The 17,767-nt window shown below is 36.7% G+C and overlaps 5 protein-coding genes across 6 annotated transcripts in view; 1 reads left to right on the forward strand and 4 right to left on the reverse strand.

The window, feature by feature from the left end:
- Positions 1 to 4,212: 4,212 nt before the first annotated feature.
- LOC17884271 (extensin) lies at positions 4,213 to 6,965 on the reverse strand. Its single transcript, XM_006286996.2, has one exon. It carries the CDS (start codon positions 6,796 to 6,798, stop codon positions 4,234 to 4,236), a length of 2,565 nt encoding a protein of 854 aa, XP_006287058.1. The 5' UTR covers positions 6,799 to 6,965; the 3' UTR covers positions 4,213 to 4,233.
- Positions 6,966 to 7,280: 315 nt separating this feature from the next.
- LOC17884372 lies at positions 7,281 to 8,167 on the forward strand. Its single transcript, XM_023780130.1, has one exon. The coding sequence runs from the start codon at positions 7,362 to 7,364 to the stop codon at positions 7,941 to 7,943; it is 582 nt and encodes a 193-aa protein (XP_023635898.1). The 5' UTR covers positions 7,281 to 7,361; the 3' UTR covers positions 7,944 to 8,167.
- Positions 8,168 to 8,677: 510 nt separating this feature from the next.
- On the reverse strand, positions 8,678 to 13,020 carry LOC17883231 (calcium-transporting ATPase 2, endoplasmic reticulum-type). 2 transcript variants are annotated; one of them, XM_023780129.1, is made up of 6 exons: positions 12,752 to 13,020; positions 10,946 to 12,494; positions 10,732 to 10,853; positions 9,998 to 10,660; positions 9,737 to 9,846; positions 8,678 to 9,650 (listed from the first exon to the last, which is right to left on the reverse strand). In XM_023780129.1, the coding sequence occupies exons 2-6, from the start codon at positions 12,414 to 12,416 to the stop codon at positions 8,846 to 8,848; spliced, it is 3,171 nt and encodes a 1,056-aa protein (XP_023635897.1). In that variant the 5' UTR covers positions 12,417 to 12,494; positions 12,752 to 13,020; the 3' UTR covers positions 8,678 to 8,845. The 2 variants fall into 2 exon arrangements, with proteins under 2 accessions (XP_023635897.1, XP_006286958.1); XM_006286896.2 differs by lacking the exon at positions 12,752 to 13,020 and having other exon boundaries at positions 10,946 to 12,714.
- A 1,111-nt stretch (positions 13,021 to 14,131) lies between these two features.
- Positions 14,132 to 14,876, reverse strand: LOC111830025 (putative nuclease HARBI1). Its single transcript, XM_023780379.1, has 2 exons — positions 14,720 to 14,876; positions 14,132 to 14,604 (listed from the first exon to the last, which is right to left on the reverse strand). Exons 1-2 carry the CDS (start codon positions 14,874 to 14,876, stop codon positions 14,132 to 14,134), a joined length of 630 nt encoding a protein of 209 aa, XP_023636147.1.
- Positions 14,877 to 17,040: 2,164 nt separating this feature from the next.
- The window catches only part of LOC17884296 (uncharacterized protein At2g29880), a 1,674-nt gene continuing 947 nt past the window's right edge, over positions 17,041 to 17,767 (reverse strand). Inside the window, exon 3 of the mRNA XM_006290170.2 lies at positions 17,041 to 17,726. Within this exon, the coding sequence (XP_006290232.2) occupies positions 17,112 to 17,726 (615 nt within the window). The 3' untranslated portion in view covers positions 17,041 to 17,111. The remainder of the gene's footprint in view (positions 17,727 to 17,767) is intronic.

Raw genomic sequence — 17,767 nt, forward strand, 5'->3', positions numbered from 1 at the left:
TTCACATCAAGAATAAAGTGAAAATTCTTGGTGTAGTGGAGTCAATTGCATTATTTGTGTATTTTTCCTCCAAAGATAATTCATGATTACAAGAAGAAGACATAGTGATAAACTATTCTCTAGTACAAACAAAATAGCTGAGAAAACATTATACAGTAATAACTCAAATACTGCCAGTAAGTTGCATTTTATAGCGAGTTTTAAAAAGGATCCGATTGATACATTGTTGTTTTTATTGACATATGACAAAGACTAATCAATGAGTTAATCTTTGGCGAAATATATAATAAAGCTTTTTTAATTTGGGAACAAACGAATTAAATGGAAGTACGTATAAATTGTACCCAGCAAAGATAAAAAGCCGCACAACTCATTATAGTTGTTGGAATATCTCTCTAGTGGAGAATATTATTTTATAGGTTAAATTCCCACTTGAAATTTTAAAAATATTTATGCCAAAATGCTTTAGAAAAAAAGAAAAATTCATAAAGATATGTTTTTCGTCAGAAAATAAATTAACCTGAAATGGGCCATCAATCGTAGGCCCTATAATTTTGGAATAATAGATTTGGTTATATCTGTGGGCTATATTACTTTGGTCATCAGTAAAAAATTGTTCAAGAAATTCGACTATTATTTATACAAATGGTGTTTTGTATCAACAAAAGCAGATAACTCGATGAGCAAGACAAGTGATTTAAATTGCAGAACAGCATCCCAATATTAGTAGCACATGTGCATTTATGTTACGATTGAATTATTGAGAGAAGATGTCACATCTTCATAAATACTAGGAAAAGGTGTGACATGGAGAGAAGATAAAAGCACTTTGACAAACCAAAAAAAAAAAACTTTTTCAATCTCTTTTTGCTATTTTTTCCCTTATAGTCAAAACTAAGTTTCAATTTCTCATAAACCCTATTTAATTTTAGTCATATATATAATTTTAGTTATATCTCAAAGTTGATTGCACTGAACTGATCACTCCCAAACTTATATACATAAGAGCAAGTACAATGGAGATATTTGGGGGTGTCTTAATATGAGTTTTAAAAATATAATAATCTAGTTTATTAAATTTTTTGATCCAATATATAAGAGAAGTGTCTTAAATTAGACATTTTTGTGGGTGTCTAAAATTAAATATACATAAAATATCATAATTATATTTATTAGACACTTTTAATGGGTTTACCAATGAACATGCTCTAAATAATCTGTGCCTATACCTTTAATTTTATATACTTCTCCCTCAATTTCAAATTCCAGTAAAACATATTTAGTTTGTGTAAAACAATATAAAACGATAACTAATTTAACATAGATAAAATATATTACTAGTATGTAAAAAGGGTTCCCTCCACTTAATCAATTATGAATTATTTACTGAAAAGTTGGACCAAAGTTATATCCGCAAACAAATAAAGATTTGACCGATCTTCATATATAGTGATATGATGCAGCGAACCAATTTATAGGTTTTGCCGACTACTAGTAGAATACCATAACACAATGCAAAGAAGGAGGAAGACGTATAAATACTTATCGGTCAATCATCATCACAGAAACAACAACAGAGAGAGAGAGAGAGAGGTGAGGGAGAGACTAGAGAGAGTTACGATGTTTGTCAAACCAAAAGAAACAATCTAAGGTTTTGTAGTATTTTCCATGAGTGATAACTGAAGGCATTTAACAAGTTGAGGGGGATGAAGCCTGGTCCGACGATACCATATATATGCATGTACATTAATTAGTACACAATCATCGTATCATCTTAGTATATAAACTTGTGTGTGGTGTTGCATATGATATCTTCGATCCAAACAACATTCCCCACAACGGAAATAGCCTCTCTTCACGATAACATCAGAGTCATGCACCCAGCTCAAAACTGATTAGAGTGATATTTTTTGAGAGAGAAAGACAATATACTTATATAAAGAGAGAGAGAGAGAGAGAGAGAGAGAGAGAGAAAGAGATCTATGGTGATGATGGGGTTATGATGAGGGAATGATGAGGCAGAGGAGAAGGTGGTGGTGGCCTTTTAAGAAGACTGAAACAATTCGTCATTCCAAAACCCTAGCTAGCTTGTTCAAATATGATATGGTGTTTATTTATTTTATTTTAAATCTCCAAGTACATACTGTACTATTACCCATTAATTATCGGCCGACATGTTTTTATTTAAATTTGTTCGGAATTTCTATTTCTTTTTTTTTTAATTCTGGCACTAACCACGTCTAAAACTATTTTTTTTCTTTCTAAAACATGTTATATTGCTATTTTTTATTTAATTATAAATATATTTTTCCCCTTTGATAATTGTAACATTTTACAAAAATAAGAAGATTCAGAAGATAATAACTACGATATATTCTTCTACCAACAAAAAACTACATAGTGTACTGTATATTCAAATTTATACAATATACACTCCGGGTATAAATGAAGTTGTATATACTTCTATCTTTGTATAAAGCATTCCATCCGTATAAAAAGGCTAATTAAACTGTTTATATATACCAGTTCATCTCTAGTTCAGATAATCCAGACAAAAAAAATAGAATACATGCAAATATGCAATTGGTTTTTTTTTTTTTTTTGGAAAAGGTAAATATGCAATTGGCTGAAATTTCATTGATAGAGAAACGTCGTTACAATATGAAATCGAGAGAAATAAAGAAGGCAAGAGAAAACGGTCAGAGTAGTAGTTGGATACATTGAGGATGACCAGTTATAGTAGAATACATATTTATTTTTCTTTTTTTCTTTTTAATTAGGTATCACTGCCAAGTTCCCACTTTATGAGTTATCCACGATTCAATCAATTTATTTATGAGAAAAAACTTAATCAAAATTTGCATTAAAACTTAATGGAATTGCATATGTATATTTGATTAGTTTAGCAACTAGTATATAATATACTAATTGATCATGATTAATAACGATAATATGTAGAATCATCAGGTTTAATAAAGGTAATTGGAAGTATTAGTGGAAAAAGTTGTTCAACGGGAAGACAATTACTCTTGTTTCGTTATGGCATGGGGTATTTTTTCACGTGGAACTTCACGCCACTGTCTACATTAACCATGGATAGATGATGTTCCCAATACTTAGGCTTTTTCGAATTTAAATTCACAGATGTGTGTGTGAATACGCATGCATGAGCATGAGCATTGTAATTTGTCTGGCAACGACTTGACTTGGATTTTGGACGTTGCATTGTAATTAGGGAAGTAATAAATACAAATAAAGCATTCTGTCAAGTTTTTTGAGGCATGTTTGTCTCTATGCTCTTCAGCTACATAATGCCATCCATCCAGATCCAGCTTCAGCTATATATGCCATCCAGCTCCTATGTTTCTTGCTTTAGTATATATTTGTATCCTTTTCTATTTTTTGGGTTCATTAGTAATACAATTCCAACAAAGAAAGCTTTGTTCACAAACAGTCCCGTTCGTTTAGGCTGCAAAAACGTATACCTAGGTTGAGAATTTGAATGTTGTAGGTTTAGTCTTTACTATCTTCCGTTTAGCAAAAGTGAAACTATTTTTTTACAGTATTGCACATGAAGAAAAGGTAAAACTATTGTATATTGCACAACATGGGAATTTGTATTCTGATTTGACTTTTCATTTAACATATTAACTGTCCCAGTTTGACCAACAGCTGTATTTTTGAAACAAAATAAAATTATTTCTTTTGATAAGTGTTTAAGAATCAAGATCAGCTCAAGAATTTGACCCCAAAAAAAAAAAAAACCTATATTACTGCTCAGGTATATAAGTAAGTGCATAAATGAAAATAAAAATCTTAGCTGCATATATAAACGGAGCTAAATAGTACAGTATATGTATGATGTTTTTGAATGCGATATATATATCGAGCTGGCTTGCCCAATATGAGTTATATAGTAAATGCGATCTTTTTGTTTGCTGTTGTTGTTGTCAACATGCATGGATGTGTTAATAGCTTATTGTATTTGCCTTGTTTAGAAAATGAATGAAAAGAAAAGGAAGCCCATAAGAACTGTTTAGTGGGCCTGTACAAATCTTATATTCTTAGCTCCATAAATCAATTAAACAAAAGGCCCATTTGCTCCCTTTTTTTCTTCTTTTTATGGCGCCAAATCCTTTTTGTAATATACTCTGAAAATATATATATCAATATCATAGATTTGCATATACAAGTCACAAAACACAAGGGAGAAAAACAGCTCTTTTATATAAATTAAAACACTTTGGAAGAAAAATCACAACTTTGATTAGAATCAATGGTCAAGTGGACGCCTGGTTCATGATCGATGGATGATGAATCGAGCGACAGAGAAGTGTTGAATCCTTGTACGTTACTGTTAATGAACATCATTATCATTGGCTCTGTCTTTTTCGCTGACCATATTGCCTTTCCTTTACTTTTATTGTTTATTTTTCCGGTGATCCTTGCTTCTGGTTCTTCATTCTCAGCCGGAATCTTTTTCCTGAGTTTGGCGTCCGGTTTCTCTGGGTTGTGATTTTGTTCCTTGTTATTGTCTGGTGAAGTGTGAGATTCATCAATTGGCTTAGGTTTAGTTTGGGGTACCAACGGTTTAGGCGACGAAATTATTTCGGGTTTGAGTTGCGGCGGCGGTGCGGTGACCGTGGCTGGAGACGTGGAAAGAGAAGGAATTGGAGGTTTCATCGGCGATTGTGATGTTAGTGTTGGTAGTGACATAGGTGATTGAGATCTGAGGTTTTCAACAGCTTTCGGGGACAACAACAATGGCTGTGTTGATTTAGGTTTTTCTGTAGATTTTGATGGTAGTGGTGTTGAAATCGGCGATGAATGGGACCTAGTTCGATCAATTGATTTAGATGGCAGAAGCGATGGAGGCGACTGGTGTTTCGATTTATCAGTATCGTTTGGTGTTGACGGTGGGATTTTGGCTTCTGGTGGTGATGACGTTTCAGATCGGAAATCTTTGTTACCTTCTAGGATTGACGGCGAAGACGGTAGATTTTTGGTTTTCGACGACGGAGATGCAACGTACTTTGACAATGAGGGTGGCGATGTTTGCGACGAAACTGGTGACTGAGACCGAGTTTCATCAATAGTTTTTGATGGCAGAAGCGTCGGAGGCGGTTGGGATTGAGATTCTTCAGTAGCCGAGACAGACGGTGGGATTTTAGTTTCTGGCGGTGGTTGAGATTCACCAGATTCTGATAACGGTGGTGGCGGCGGCGATGATCGAAATTGAGTTTCAGCAATAGATTCAAACGGCAGAGACGTTTGTGATTCGAACTCTACATTAGCTTTTAACATTGGATTTTGTACTTCTAGCGGTAAAGACGGCTGAGAACCTCCAGATTTTGATAATGACGGTGGCGATGTTTCCGATAGAGTCGATGATCGAGCCAAAGCCTGATTTATGGATTCAGACGACCAAGGCGGCCGAGGCGAGCGCGACTGGGAATCTTCTATAGCGTTTAGCGTTCGCGGAGGAATTAAAGCTGCCGGTGGTGGTAGTAGCTGTTGAGATTTAGCAGATTCTGATAATGACGGAGGCGATGATAGGAGTCGAGTTTCATTAATGGATTCAGATGGTCGAGGCGGTTGGGATTGGGGTTCTTCAGTAGCGTTTAACGTTGATGGTGGAGGAGGCGGTAGAGTTTTGGCTTCTGATGGAAGCGGTGTTTGGAACCGTGTTTCATTGATTGATTTAGACGGTCGAAGCGGATGAGATTTTTCAGTAGCGTTTAGCGTTGACGGTGGAGTTTTAGCTTCTGATGGTGATGAAGGCGGTGGTATGTCTCTTCTTTTTGACAATGATGATCGGAACCGAGTTTCGTTAGATGATTGAAAATTTTCCTTAGTGTTTATTGTTGACGGCGAAGACGGTAGTGTTTTGGCTTCTTGTGGTGGTAAAGGCGGATGAGATTCATCGGATGCTGACAATGACGATGGTGGTGGCGGCGAAATCGGCTGTGATTGTGAGATATTTACGTCAGTGGATTTTGACGGGAGTGGAGACGGCTGGGGTTGGACTTCTTCATTAGCTTCTAACGTTGGCGGTGAAGATGGTGGTGGAGTCATGGCTTCTTGTGGTGTTTCTAATAACGTTGGAGGCGATGGTTTCAATTGAGTTTCTTTAGTAGATGTAGACGGTGGAGACATTTTGGAATTGAATTCTTCATTAGCGTCAACTGTTAACGGCGAAGAAGATGGAGTTTTAGCTTCTGGTGGTGATGAAGGCATTTGAGACTTAGGTTCTGACAATGACGGTGGTGGCGGAGGTGATAGAAACCGAGTTTCATCACTAGAGTTGAGAGGAGGAGACGGTTGGGACTGAGATTCTTCGGTAGCCTTTAGCTTTGACGTAGGGGACAGTGGCTTTGCTTCTGGTGTTGGTGGTGTATGAGGCACCAAGGCTAGAGATTCAGTGTATTCTGGCGGGGATATAGGTGGTGATTGGATAAGTAGACTCCGATGTGTTGTGACATGTTTTGATGACATTGGCTGCGATTGATGCTCTTCATTTAGTTTTGGTGGTAATGGCGATACTGGTGATGACTTTAGTTGTGGTGGAGAGTGTGGTGAAGGTACTGTTGATGTTGAAGTTATCGGAGATAGAAATTGAGTTGGAGGCAGCTGAAACGAAGGCGATTGTGGCGGTGAATGTGGTGGAGACTGAGACCAAGTTTCTTGAAGAGTCCTTCGCCGCGGTGGTGGTTGTTGGCTGACGCTTTGACGCAACTGGACAAGTCTAGCTAAGTTACCGAGCCGGAACCTCCGGCGAGATTGTCGATTATTAAACATTATTCTTTTAACTCTCAAAGGTTAATTTGGTCGTTGAATAAGAAGAGCTGTCTCCATGCGTTTGGTTAAAATAGATTATGAATTAAGCTTAAGCTCGAGAACGAGAGGAGACAACTTTAGCCTACACGAAACATACCTTACTGACCAACAAGACAAGTATCATAGCAAACACAAAGGAAAGTATTTGATTCACTTTATACGTGTTCAGTATCAGATACTTTTAATTTCTGAAATATAAAATTGGCCCATTTGTTACAAAGATGAGGCCCATTTCATATATACGCATTTAAATGTAGGAGGAATATGAATAAACCCCTTGAAGTGGTTAAGTGCTAACTGCTAAATCAACTTTGATTATACATAATCTACTTAGATTTTTTATTTTTAAAAAACTCTAGATTCTGTATTTTTGTTTTTCTTGTTTGGTTTTTCAATTATGTACGTTACCTCAGATATTTTTTAAATTACACAAAGAAATAACTAAATCATCTTCTCCGGGTGGATAATATTTAAAAGGACTGCAATTTTTCATTTTTTTTCATTTGTTTCGTCAGACGACAGCCATGGATACTCTCTCAGCCTCCGTTTCATCCTTCAACCTCCCTTCTCTCCCTCCACTGCCGCAACCACCGTTGAGATCCATCTCCCGCCGCTTTAAGTCCACCGTTAACGCCGCCACCGCTTCTGCTTCATCTACCAGTCTTCCAAGACCAGCATCGTCTTCACCTTCTTCGTCATCATACTCACACAACAACAAAAACCTTAATCGCCTCAGAGCAATCTCGTTTCCGCTTCCGCAGACGAAACCCACGAGAGTTGCTCCTCCTCCGGTGCACGACAAAGCGGCCTCCGGGTTTGCTGCGGCGCTCGTTAGCGTTTGTCAATCGAAGAATTGTCTTGGTCGGACTCAAGAAGATGTCAGAAGATTGATGGGGTTTCTTGTGGGAGAAGAAAAGAAGGGGAACAAGGTCTTAGTCAATGATGTAGTTGAGAGAGGTAAATTTGGTAAACATCTCAAGGGCTTGGTCAAGATGTTGATTTCGAGAGGTAAATCTGGGATCTTGTTTGATGTTTTAATGGAATTTGAGAGAATCTGTAATGAATTAGTCTTTGTTGGTTCAACAAAACTTGTCTGGGTTGCTTGATGATACATACAAAGAGATTTACATCAAATCCAAAAGTTTGCTTCTTCTTAACAAAGAAAGGATACACTACTGTCTTTGGTTGAGGTCTTAACTGAGTTTGAGAGAATATGTAACAGATTAGTTACTACTACTGTGTCTTTCGTTGAGGTTTGTAGATGAAACAAAAAGATTGTAAGAAAAAAAGTAAAAGAGTCTTTTGTGTTGATCAGACTTTACATTATCTTGATCTTCTTCTTGATTCTTGTCCTTCTGCATCTCCCAATGAACTTAAGAGCTTCATCCATTAGAATCACAGGGAAGGAGACAAATAATAAACACAAACCATTCCCTGAAACTCAAAAGACACAATCCCAAACACAGTTGCTAAACATTAATAGGCCTTGGGGGATATTAATTCTAAAGCCCAAGTTATCATCACCTAACCAAAGATAGGAAGGTACAGAGATAATGGTTGGAAGAATCCGAGATAAGGTTTCAATTACAGCGATAAGTTTAGGAGCTACCTAACTGTAACAAAACAGAATCGCTATGTCTATCCGGTTTCAACAACTTATTCGGTTTAATAATTGCAACGTACAGTACATCGCCGTGCTCTGTTACCCAATTGTGTGCTCTTAAGCTCACTGCAAATCGAGCAACCTGCATCACTAGAGGAAACACCCTAATCTAATCAATTTGTATTATCATGTTTTCCTTTCTTTCTTTCTTCTTCTGATTGATCTTTGGTTCCAAAGTTTGCATGCAAAAGAGATTATATCAAATCCAAAGTTTGATTCTGCTTCCACAAAGAATTAAAAAACAACAAATTACTACTGCTGTGTTTTTGGATGAGGTTTCTTACTGAAACAAAAGATTGTAAGAAAAAAAAGTTACAGTCTTTTGTCCGTTGTGTTGACCAGACTTTACATTGTCTTGATCTTCTTCTTGATTCTTGTCCTTCTGCATCTCCCAATGAACTTAAGACCTTCATCGATTAGAATCACAGGGAAGGAAACAAGAATAACCACAAACCATTCCCTGAAACTCAAAGGCACGATACCAAACACATTAGCTAAGAAAGGAACATAGAGGATGACGCAGTGAAGCCCAAAGGAGACAGTCATTGCCACAAGTAGCCAAGGGTTTCTCCATGGTGGCATCTTTAAGAGACTGTTGTCTTCAGACAAAGCGTTCAATGAGTTGAACATCTCAATTGCCACAAGAACAGAAAGTGATAGAGTCATTGGCTTGACTTTCCCTAAAGTGAAGTAATCACAAGGATTTTTCTCAAATGCGATTGTCCTAAGACCACCTGCGATAGTGTAAGGAGTCGCGGTGAAATTGGTTCCCCACGAAGAACATTCTGACCAATTCTGAAGCTGATTGAAGCTGACCAATGTGTGCCCGTCTGCGATCAGGCTAATCCCGAGGAAAGAAACTTGTGTGTACCACAAGACAAAGATTCCAACAGTTGCAACTCCAACATAAGAACCAATCACTAGATATCGGATTAGAACCCACGAATCAATGAGGGAATCATCGCTTTTGCGCGGTGGTTTCTTCATAATATCAATATCAGCTGGATTGAAGCCTAACGCTGTAGCTGGTGGACCATCAGTTACCAGATTAACCCAAAGAAGCTGAACTGGTATCATACATTCCGGTATCCCCAATGCCGCGGTTAAGAAGATGGAGATCACTTCTCCAACGTTTGATGATATCATATACCTTGAAATGAAATCATTTATTTCCACAAGATCAGTACATTTACAGAGGAAAAACATGATCCAATGGAAGGCTTTTGTTTCGGTTACCTGATAAAAGCTTTCATGTTGTTGTAAATGGACCGACCCTCTGCTACCGCTGAGACGATAGTGCTGAAATTATCATCTGCGAGAACCATATCCGAAGCTTCTTTTGCAACCTGACAATGTACAGTAAGTATTAGAATCTGCATAAAGCTTTAAAACTTACTTTAAAACTTAAGGTCTCAGTTTTGCTCAGTTAACAAATCCATCTTTCTGTTTATTAAAGTTTTCAAGATTGTTCTACAGTTAAGTTAGTTATTATTTTACCTCTGTTCCAGTGATTCCCATGGCGATTCCAATGTCAGCGAGTTTCAAAGCAGGAGCATCATTCACGCCATCACCTGTCATCGCAACGATTTCTCCCATTTCCTTAAGCATCCTAACTATCTCTTGCTTATGCCTTGGCTCAGCTCGAGAAAACACTTTCCCTCCAGATTTTGACAAGATTTCGGATCTCCTTGAAGCCGGAAGAGACATAAACTCTTTACCAGTGAAGCTACTCTGCGAAAGATCTTCATTCTCCGAAAACAATCTAATCTCACAACAAATAGCTTCAGCTGTTGATTTGTTATCTCCAGTTATTACCATTACTCTAATCCCAGCGTCTCTACAATCTTCAATTGCTCTACCAACTTCTTCGCGCGGAGGATCTCTAAGACCAACAACTCCAACGAAGATTAGATTTGTTTCGATGTACGAATAACTAGAAGGGTCTAAGAGCTTCTTGTGTGAAGGATGTTCTTCAGAAGAGTAATCTGAAAACTCTCCTAATTCTTCTTTGTAAGCCAATCCTAAACATCTCAATCCCTTCGAAGTCATTTCAGAATGTTTCTTGAGGATTACATCTCTGCTAGATTCATCTAAAGCGACGATAGATCCATCAGCGAGCTGCGCAAAAGAACTTCTCTCAAGTATACTCTCAGCTGCACCCTGCAAGAAGAAAAGGAAGATTCACAAAACGTTTAAAGCTAAAAAGAAGAGAAGACAAGTATGATATTTACCTTAACAAGAAGCCGGTTTTTTCCATTTGATTCGCGCACAATAACACTCATGGACTTACGGACGCGATCAAACTCCAACGTTGCTATCTTTTTCGATCTTTTGTTCCACCAATCGCAACAAACTGATGAAGCAAGAATGTCCCAATATTATTCCACTAATTCTGTAGCTTACCAATCATACAATGTAATGGTGTGAAAACATTATAAAACTTACCTAGCTTCACGTAGCTACCATTGTCTGAAAAGTTAGCAACTTCCTCGATGTTCTCACCGTTCTTCTTCTCTGGAATGCCCATTTTCTCAACAAGAACTCTCAAGGCTGCTTCTGTAGGCAAACCTGAAGCTCTAAACAATTTCCCTTCATAGAACACTCCAGCATCATTACAAATTGAACATATCTCAGCAACAGCTTGCAAGTTAGCATCCATATTGTTGCATCCCCAATCCACAATTCCACCATCTGTAGGATCATAAGTCGTACCATTGACTGAGAAGACCCGGGTAGTCGTTGTTTTACCGCCTAATGTGAAGAACTCGGTTGCAGACATTTGGTTTGTTGTTAAAGTCCCGGTCTTGTCTGAACAGATCACAGTTGTGCAACCAAGTGTCTCTACACTTGGAAGCTTCCTCACTATCGCGTTCTTCTGCGCCATTTTCCTCGTCCCTAAAGCTAGACATGTCGTGATCACAGCTGGTAAACCCTCGGGGATAGCTGCCACGGCCAGAGCAACCGCGATTTTGAAGTAGTAAGTGCATTTCTCGAAAGAAAACCTGAAATTCACAGGCTTATAGCCATCCACAACATCCCAAGATACAAAGTTCTTGTAGTTAATCATCCACACAAGAACACAGACAATGCAGATAGCTGTAGTCAGTCTACTCCCAAACTCGTCTAGCTTCTTCTTTAACGGAGTTTCGCTCTCTTCAAGCGAAGCCTCGTGAATCTGCTTCTGTATTTTCCCGATTTCTGTATCCATACCGATACTCGTCACAATGCAAACACAGCTTCCATTAGCCACCGCTGTTCCCGCGAAAACCATATTTTCTTTCCCTTGCAATTCAGAATCCTCCGTGACAACAAGATTAGCTCCTTTTAAAACCGGCATTGCCTCTCCTGTTAAGGAGCTTTGCTCGACTCTTAAAGTAGACGTTTTCAAACTAGAAACTCTCATATCAGCAGGGACTTTATCTCCAACATTTAACTCCACTATATCCCCTGGGACAAGCTCTCTAGCAGGCAGATTCGGCAACACAGTCCCATCTCTCAAAACCTTTGCAGATTCACATTGCATCTCTTTAAGAGCCTCAAGTGCTTTCTCAGCATTACTCTCTTGCCACACACCAACCACAGCGTTTAAAATCAGAATCAAAACAATCACGAAAGGCTCAACGAAGGCCTCGAACCCTGAACCTGAGCCATGGTCCTCGCTTTCGCCTAAAAAGGCTAAAACGAAAGAGATAAACGCTGCACCGAGAAGAATTTTCACAAGCGTATCGTCGAATTGTTCCAAAACAAGATGCCATAAAGGCTTGCCTTTCTCCTTGGCGAGCTCGTTGTAACCGCAACTCTGACGACGGATTTGGACATCTTCACTGGTTAAACCCTTGTCTAGCCTTGTATTGTACTCTTTCAGACATTGCTCAACAGACCATGACCACGCCGAGAAGGACTTCTCCTCCTCCATCGATTCAAGCTTTGAAATTACTCAAAAACGGTATCTTTTTTTTTCTTCTTTCACAAGTGAGAACCGTTTATCAAATTCCTGTAGAAAAATTTCAATGAAACAATGAAATTTCAGTCAAACAACAAATAAAGTTGCAGTTTTTATTGACGGTTTGATATGTCCATTATATAAAATAGAAAGAAAAAAAAGGAAGATATCAAAATAAATCAACAAGATCTGATTGTCTTGTTGCTTAAATACAAAACCCAGAAACCAAAAACAAGAACTGGGTTTAAAAAGTGATGGAGAGAGAGAGAGAAAAACAGAGTATATAAACAACCATAAAAACTCGTTACCTAAACTCCAAGAAGACACAGTAAGTGCTATCGTCATTGAACTTTGAAATAAGAATGAAACTTGATCACGAAATAAATAAATTGATTTGACTAAAAGTTTGCTTGGAGACAAAGCACAAGACCTTCGAATTTTTTTGAAAAAAAAAAATATTCCCAAAATTTGATTCGACTTCTACCACTAAAAAGGGAAAAGGACAAATCTTTGATTTGGACAAGTCGCGGTTTTGGTGTTTGAAACTCGTTTTTCTTTCTTTCTTTGAATATAAATTCTTTTTTTTTGGGTGCTTTAATGAGTTTCTTCTTCTTCTTCTTCCTCTCTCTGTGGTTTATGCTTTACAGAAAAGCGAAGGTTTGGTAATAGTAGTGGTGTTTGTGGTCCTATTCTGATTGGCCGTGCAATAAAGAAAACGGAACGTTACCATAACTATTTTAATTTTCCATTCGAAAAGACGATATTACCCTTCAATCAAAACCGTTATTACGTGTTTTGACTTTCCCCTTTCCCGTACGGCTCGCATATTATATTTGGAATAATTGGGATAAAATTCCATTTCTATTAAAAAAAACTCATTTAAATACGATTAATTTTGTTTTAGGGGGTGTTATTGGATGAAGAATTTTAAAGGATTTTAATTACCCGTGGATTTTAAAGTTCAATAGCTTTTAAATACAATTAAGATGGATTTGATGTCATTGTTAGTGGACTTTAAAGTCATTACTAATGGACTTTAAAATCATTACTAATGGACTTGAAATTCATTACGAATGGACTTTATAATTTTAAAAATCAAATTAAAAGAAAATTAATAACTTACAAACTATGTTGTCGACCAAAACCAACCAAATTAAATAAATCAAATTACTAATGTCACTGAAGATATACGTTACGTTTCTACTGCAAAATCGATCCCTCAGCAACACATAATCAAAAACCATTGCATAAATCAGATACATAGACAAATAACCAAAGTGACACGTCACTCGTAGGACAATGATACGAACTCATGTTTTTTTTTAATAGAAAACAACAACTTAAATAAACTGCTACACTTGCAGTGGGACTCGAAAACACAAGTAAAATACACAATGCGACCGTGAATTCTCTGCGTTTACACTTGTTGCACCAGCCCTTCTGTTTTCTAAACCCTACACCAGTTTAAGACTGAGCATTACTTCTGTATATATACTCATTTCAAAGCAAATCAACACAACAGTTTAGATTGTCTTCAAGACTATGCATATAAAAGATGGGAAAGGGAACCATGTATATCAAGCTTTGAGAAATGAAAACATCATAAGCACAAAAAGTATAATATAATTCACTCACCTAGTGAAACTAACAGCGGCGCTGGTAATGGAGCTGCTTATCAGCGTGCTTTGCTAGCTAGTTGCATCACTCCACATTTGCTGAGCCATTGCTTCTCTCCATATATTAGCACTTTCTCTTTCTTGATCTTGTGTCTCAAAAACTTCTTCATTATTTTGAAAATCCTCTAAAGGAGTGTTGTTTTCCATGTTTGCTTCATCACCAACTTCTTGAGTAAGAAATTCATCTGACCGACAATGCTTGCGCAGAAAATTGTGCAAGGCTACACAAGCCAACACAATTTCTGTCTGTGTTTTATAAGGAAACGGAGGAGCGGTTTTAAATATCAGAAACCGTGACTTGAAAATTCCAAAAATTCTCTCAATCACGTTTCTTAAAGATGCATGACGATGATTGAACAATTCATGTGGAGTTTCCGGATCGCAACCTTGTCCAGTAAAATCTTGGAGGTGATACTTAGTAGCTCGAAAAGGAGCCAAAAATTTGCGTCTATTCGCAAATCCACAGTCAGCTAAATAAAATTTGCCTGAGAGAAAATTTAACATATTTTATTACGTTATCATATAATATATAAAATTATTAGCTTATTATATAATATACAAAAGTACCTTGTGGAACCACAAATCTGTTAGTCCTTCTTGTTAAAGCATCATATAATACTTTTGAATCGTGTGCGGATCCCTCCCAACCACTCAGAACATATATGAATTCCATATCAAAATTGCAAACAGCCAATACATTTTGAGATATTACTCCTTTTCGATTACGGTAGCTTGGAGCTTCACTGTTATGTACCATAGCAGGTATGTGCGTTCCATCAATTGCTCCCAAACAATTCTAAAAGAAAAACCAAGACTTACATATTTATTTTCCAAAACACAATAATAAAAAAATCTATACATATATATATATATATATATTTATATATACCTTGAAATAAGGATAAAATCTTGTACTCTCTCTTATTTTTGAAGCTACCATAAGGTTAGGTTTGGCCATCAAACTTGGAGCAATTGTATTTATTGCCTTTAAAACCTTATGAAAATTTGTACTTGTAGCAAATTTTGATCTTCCGAAAGTGTCTTTAGTGTGACCGTACCTTGAATTTTGGCCAACAGTGATTAGAAAGGTGGCAACCATTTCTTCAACACAGGTGAATCTTGTATCTCTTAGGTGCGTCGTATCTCGTAAAAGTTGACATAGCTTGAGAAACACATCTGGATACATACGATATAACTGTCGAAAATGCCCTGAATCTTGTCGTAACACATTGTATATATAATCGTATCCAATTCTTGTGATAGGCTGTCGGATTGGATACTCGATGTAAACTTTCTGTTTTACATATTGATTTGCAATCAATACTCGTGCTAATCCAATCATCATCACCAACAAATGCATTATTTTTGTATCCAAATCTTCATCCTCGAGTTGTTCTCTCGCAGTTTCGATTTCTTCTTCGTCCGACAACCTTTGTATAGGACATAAATAGTTTATTTTAGTCATGTATGATAACATTAATTATTTAAGTAATTAAAAGTTTCAAAAAAAAATGAAAAAGGACTTACATGTGATTTGATTAGTGAGATAGAAGGTGATGGAACAATATAACCTACACAATACAAAAATACAAGGAAAAAATATATATATTAGAAACGTTATAGGTTTCACGTTTGTTTAACCATAGACTCCGGTTTTAATATATATAAAGATGATGGAACAATATAACTGTGGACTACGTTTGTTTAATAAAGATGGAGAGTGGTTTATGATGAGCCATCTTCTGCGTTTAATGCAGCAAAGCAGCTTTACCAACTCATCAAATAAACAGATGACTCTCAAAATTCCTAAACAAACCTTACCAGCAGCAAAAGAGAAATCCTCGTTGACGTCTAAGGAGGAAGTCACAGTCCCTTCTCCAAAACCAACAACACTTTTGTTGCCTATGATAGTTTGTCGGAAACGTACGTAGTTCCTTGGCTGTTTGATGAGAAGCCAATTTCAGAAGAGGAGAAAGATGAAACTTCTAATAAAAGATGATCTTGTTTTCTTTTTTGATCGTAATTCTGAAAATATATTTTGTTATCAAAACAGTAAATAGAAAATAATAAATGTATATTGAATTGTTGGAGAAAATCTATAATAAAGATTTGAATCAAACTCAAGTAAGATAGAAGTTGACCATTTCAAAAAATTATTTTAATCATAGAATCAAAAAAAATGAAAATTAATTTTAATGTAAAATATTTTTTTTTTCCTGTGGTTATTCTTTCCTGGTTTGATGCGTGCTTGAAACAAACTTTGCTTTAAAATATTCAATTTCTTAGCTATGGCTCAATACGGTCAGCTATGGCCTATATGTATTAACTAAAGAACCTTTGTTTACTTAATATATAGTTGAACCAAAAAGAAGGTAACAATCAAATGTGAAACGTCTTTTGATAGACGAAACATTGCAACAATTCCCATCACAAAAGCGATAACCCCTCCCACAAGAAAGCTATCACCTTTATTTTGTTGCCCTTCCCTACGTAACAGTGTATCAGGACTAAAACACATTTGATAGAGCAAGAAATAAATCTTCAGAGTTGAGCATTGGTGTGTGAGTAGATATATACCTTTTCGTAGAGGTTTTAAATGAGGTTTTGGAGGCAAAGACAGAGTCATGAACAGATGAACTTGTCAACTGTTGCAATCTGTTTCTCAGACACCCTCTCTTCGATTGTTTTCATTTTGTTTCTCTCTAGAGGCTACGAATTTGATGTACAGAAGAGTCTTAGGTCCATACTTTATGAGAATACCAAGTTTGATAAGAAAAAGAAATCGTGCAAAGGCTTTTGCATTGTTGGTAAATTTCTTAGCTTACTAAAGAACATTGTTGCAGAACTAAGGAGCCGGCGGCGTTGTATATAAAGTCGACACAAAATGTAGATAAATAAAAGAAATAAAATGTTGATTTTTAAACAAGGAAACAAATTTTAGAAAATAAGAAATATGACAAAATAAAACTTTATTTTCATAAAAAAAAAGACTTCAATTCACGTTGCGTCGTATCCAACCCAGTCGTTCTTCGAGAGACATGCTGATGAACACTTCTTTCATCCCCAACTTTAGAATTTCATTCAATGTATCATAACGAACATTTTCCTCCAAACCAGAAACTTCTTTAATAGCTTCCCATAAATTGTTCCTTTTCTTTTCAGCTTCTCTGGAGTTGGCTTCTCTTTGTTGTCTTTCCTCTCTTTGTTGTATCAAGCTAACAACATGATTGCTCACTTCAATCATTTCAGTGAATGTCTTTTCCATTAGGCTACTATCCATGTTTGAATTACTAGAGTCCCCACAATCTCCACCTTTAGCTCTTTTTTTTGGAAGTAGCTTTTCTCTCTGGCCCCCTTTGCCTTGTGACATACTAGAATCTCCCGACCCTGATGCTTGAGATCCATCTAAATTTCCCATATTTTCAAAGAGACTTGTATATAATTCGCATGGTGCTGCATTATCTTCAACTCCAAAAGTTGGTGCATCAGTATCATCACCTAAGCCAACAGCATTTCTTCCCGTCGCTAATCCAACGTCAAATATCAGTTGTAAATCTTCATAGTCTTCGAATGTTTCATCACGCATGCTTTTTTTACCTTGATGTGCCTATATAAAAAATATATGGTATATTAATTGTTAAAAAAAAA

Source organism: Capsella rubella, unplaced genomic scaffold (genome assembly GCF_000375325.1).
Source record: "Capsella rubella cultivar Monte Gargano unplaced genomic scaffold, Caprub1_0 scaffold_6, whole genome shotgun sequence".
Taxonomy (NCBI): Eukaryota; Viridiplantae; Streptophyta; class Magnoliopsida; order Brassicales; family Brassicaceae; genus Capsella; species Capsella rubella.